Source organism: Sinocyclocheilus grahami, unplaced genomic scaffold (assembly GCF_001515645.1).
Source record: "Sinocyclocheilus grahami isolate Dianchi unplaced genomic scaffold, SAMN03320097.WGS_v1.1 scaffold260.1, whole genome shotgun sequence".
Classification (NCBI taxonomy): Eukaryota; Metazoa; Chordata; class Actinopteri; order Cypriniformes; family Cyprinidae; genus Sinocyclocheilus; species Sinocyclocheilus grahami.
The window spans coordinates 747,667-751,899 of record NW_015505439.1 but is presented as its reverse complement, the minus strand read 5'-3'; the positions used below and the strand labels follow the sequence as shown (position 1 = coordinate 751,899).

The 4,233-nt window shown below is 37.8% G+C and overlaps 1 protein-coding gene across 1 annotated transcript in view; it reads left to right on the top strand.

Annotated features, from left to right (window-relative positions):
* The window catches only part of elp3 (elongator acetyltransferase complex subunit 3), a 26,746-nt gene that overhangs the window by 17,802 nt on the left and 4,711 nt on the right, over positions 1–4,233 (top strand). Inside the window, exons 10-13 of the mRNA XM_016290568.1 lie at positions 235–428; positions 1,217–1,307; positions 1,390–1,455; positions 1,547–1,774. Of these exons, the coding sequence (XP_016146054.1) occupies positions 235–428; positions 1,217–1,307; positions 1,390–1,455; positions 1,547–1,774 (579 nt within the window). The remainder of the gene's footprint in view (positions 1–234; positions 429–1,216; positions 1,308–1,389; positions 1,456–1,546; positions 1,775–4,233) is intronic.

Genomic DNA, 4,233 nt, shown 5'->3' with positions numbered 1-4,233 from the left:
AGTGAAAAAGTGAAAAATTTAAGGGGGTCTGAATACTTTCCGTACCCACTGTATATATATATATATATATATATATATATATATATATTCTTTTTAAATTCACGCCAAAAAATGAAAATGTTTTTATGTTTTTATCCATGTTAATAACAAATTAGTGGACTCATTACTGGTCCTAGTTGAGTAAGTCGCATGCTTGCACTGCTCTGCTAAAACATCTCTTGTCTCTGTCACTAGGAGTTTTTTGAGAATCCTGCATTCAGACCAGATGGTCTCAAACTTTACCCTACACTGGTGATTCGAGGCACCGGACTCTATGAGCTGTGGAAAACGGGCCGCTATAAGAGCTACTCTCCCAGTGCCTTAGTGGATCTGGTAGCACAAATTCTAGCGCTGGTTCCACCATGGACTCGTGTGTATCGTGTACAGAGGTAAGATGGGCTTAATGTTACTACCTTTCAAAGTTTGTTTTGGCCATAATTATGGTTCCTCTCGTTTGACTCAAAAGTGCAATATCAATTTATTATACAGTACATTGATATTACAATTTACATTAAATTTAGAAGGTTTTTAATATATTTTAAAATGTAATTTATTCCTGTGGAGGCGAAGCTGAATTAACAGAAGCCATTTCTCCAGTGTTCAGTGTCACATGATCCTTCAGAAATCATTCAAAGAATTCCATTTCATGTATGAGTGCAAGGGAGGGAATGCACAAACATGAATTTCCTCATCTTTCAGTACATTCCAGCCTCTGGCCTGTGAATTTATACAGTGAAAAGAGCAAAATAATATAATTCTGAATCATTTTCATGTTAAATTAATGAAAAATAAATTATTAAAAATTTAATATTTTAATGAAACAAATGTGGTTAGGCATCACAACATTATAACATTATTTTGGGTTTTGTAAAATTTACATTTAACAGTTTTATTAAATTATTAGTGTTTTTAAAAATTAACTAATTGAGTGTTAAATTATGGCAAAGGTAATTTGAATGTAAAAGCACGAAATTAGCATTAACAATTACATATCCAGTATCTTCCAGTACCGAAAAATTTATAAAAAGTCTCTAATATCGATAATTGATATGGAACCAATGCATCATGCATATATAATTTATTATTTAATCAAAAAAGAAGCATTTCCTGTTGCCCATATTCATTATAGTGTGACTGCCATTTAGTTTTTAAACCTCTAATCTCTGGCCTCTTTCAGGGATATCCCAATGCCATTGGTGAGCTCTGGGGTGGAACATGGGAATCTGAGAGAGCTGGCATTGGCCAGAATGAAAGACATGGGCACTGAGGTAACCTTAATTATCATTCATTTAGTTTGTTTGCTATATGAATTCAAGGCTATTAAGTACAAGCTGTTGTCGATTCTTGCAGTGTAGAGATGTACGAACCAGGGAAGTGGGCATACAAGAGATTCATCACAAAGTTCGACCATATCAGGTAATTCATGTTTGGTGTTAGAAGTTATCAGAAAATTGTTGTTAAAGCTTGTACAGTTAGCAACAGGAAATAATTTCTGTGCTTCTTATAGGTTGAACTGATCCGCAGAGACTATGTGGCTAATGGGGGCTGGGAGACCTTCCTGTCTTATGAGGACCCCGAGCAGGACATTTTAATTGGTCTCCTGCGTCTTCGTCGCTGCTCACCACAGTCCTTCCGGCCCGAGTTGAAGGGTGGCGTTTCCATTGTTCGGGAGCTGCATGTCTATGGAAGCGTGGTCCCTGTCAGCAGCCGAGACCCCAGCAAGTTTCAGCATCGGGTAAAGACACTTTATTTCTGCCAGTAAAACACGGCAAAGAAACTTTACAGTCACCTGGAAATAATTACGAACACATGATTTTTTTCATTAATAATGGTTAAAAGTATATATTGAAAAACTATTCGTCTGGTGTCAAGATAATTGTAAATTGCCCAGATTTGAACTATTTTATTTTTATTTAAGGCTTTTGTCTTTTCATGTATTTTACATAGTCTTATGGCAAGCTGTTTTAGCTTAAAATAATCCCAGTGTTACTCGTCGTAATTGCATTTTTACTAGTAACAATTTAATTAGAGAGCTCTACAATTAAATTCTTACTAGTAACAATTTAAAGGGGTCATATGATGCGATTTCAGTTTTTCTTTTCTCTTTGGAGTGTTACAAGCTCTTGGTGCATAAAAAAGAAGTTGCAAATACTAAAGTCTCAAATCCAAAGAGATATTCTTTATAAAAGTTAAGAGTCAACCACGCCTACCTAAAATGGCTCGTTCTAACACGCCCCCACATGTCTACATCACAATGTGGGAAGTTTTTTAATAACGCCGCCCAAATGTTCACGCAAAGAAAGAAGGTGTAACTTTTATTCTCGCTGTAGTATTGTTGTTGCCGCCGCCGCCATGTCGTGAAGGTTCTGTGTGTTATCCGATATCCGCTTTGTCATGCCTGGAGCTGACATGGTTGCTGAGGAAATACATCAACTTCGCGCTGTGGGTCGCCGGATCGGCTTTCACCATGGACGAAGCGGAGTCCAGCCCGGGGTTGTCACATGTGGTTGCCGCAAGCCCACCCGCCTCCGCTCACTTTAGGCCTCTTTTTCAGACCGATGAGTTTGTAAAAATCGATGCGTTTCAGAAAGGCGGGGCATAGAGGAGAAACAATAATATACAGTATGTGGAAAATAATGTGTTTTTTTAACCTTAAACCGCATAAACACATTTCATTACACCAAATACACAAAATAATGTTCTTTTTAGCAACATTATATGACCTCTTTAAATTAGAGAGCTCTACAAATTAATTTTTACTAGTCATATGTTTCCATTGACTTCCATTCATTTTTAATTACAAAGCTCTACAATTGACATTTTACTAGTAAGTATTACAATTAGAAAGCTCTACAATTGAGTTCTTACTAGTAACAATTCCATTTAGAGAGCTCTCAGTATCAGTCACTTTTGGTGCGCACCCGGGTTCGATTGACGTCAGAGTTCGGTACGTTTGGATGATATGAACGCTGTCTTCCGAACTCGGGTGCGCACCCGCGAACCGTACCCAAGTCCACTTAAAAAGGGTGGTCTGGGGTACGGTTCAAGTGAACTCCTGTACGGTTCGCTGCTGATGTGAACGCAATTGTACCAAATCATGGAAGTGAACCACTATTAATGACGTATTATTATTTGATAAAAATGTGTGTTTGTGTGTGTGATTCACTCACTTTCTTGACGAGCGTGACTGACGTGCTGCAAGCAGAGAGCTGTATATCTCATTTCTGTTCACCTTCAGAGTACTTTAGAGCATTTGCAGTACATTCGTAAGGCAGACGTAAGTGCTGTTATGTACTGAAGCTTTGGAAACAAAACCAACGGTTCAAAAACATAAATATAAAATTGAAGAGAGCCTTGCTACGCATTTTGCCGTCTTCTGGACCATTGTTACTAAGCAACGGGGTAAACAGCTGCTGGCTTGATGACGCAAACGAACCACAGTTCGGACCCAAATAATATAATGTGAACACAGTCCAGCGGGGGCAGCCTTGTGTGAAAGCACCCTTACTGTAATTATTACTAGTAAGAATGTAGCTGTAGAGCTGTGGAATTATGGCAAGCTGTTTTAGCATTTAAAAGTTTGTTTTGACTATCCATAAATATAATTTAAGATAGGAACAATTGTATTTTGACGAGTCATAATTATAATTCGACTAGTCACAATGACAATTAGAGATATCTGCAATTATAATTGCACTAGTAAGAAATCGGATTAGAGATATCTCTAAATACTTTGACTAGTCAAAACTCCATTTAAGATATCTGTAATGCCGTCATAGATATCTTCAATAGGGCGTCACACATACGCAAAGGTAATTAGAGATATCTCTAATTCAGTTTCGACTAGTCACAATTATATTTTAAGATATCTGAATTGTACCTGCTCCTAGTCGAATGTGGTGTTGTGTGACGTGAGACAAAATGTACTCAGCTCCTCCCAGAGCCCCTCCCCGACTAATGCTTAGTGCTAACTGCCATAAACAACAGTGGTCTGCTTTTCTTGTCACGGAGAGAAAAGCTACTGGATGAATTACTTCAGGGGTTATTAAATAATATCTGGATGCAGCCATATGTGGTAAAAGGTCTCCAGCGTGCATGTATGTATAGCGCTGTGATTTTAATTGAATCATGTTGCAAAATGGACCAAATGCAGTGTAATGTTCAATAAAGGCAGAAAACCGCAAACTGCTCGTC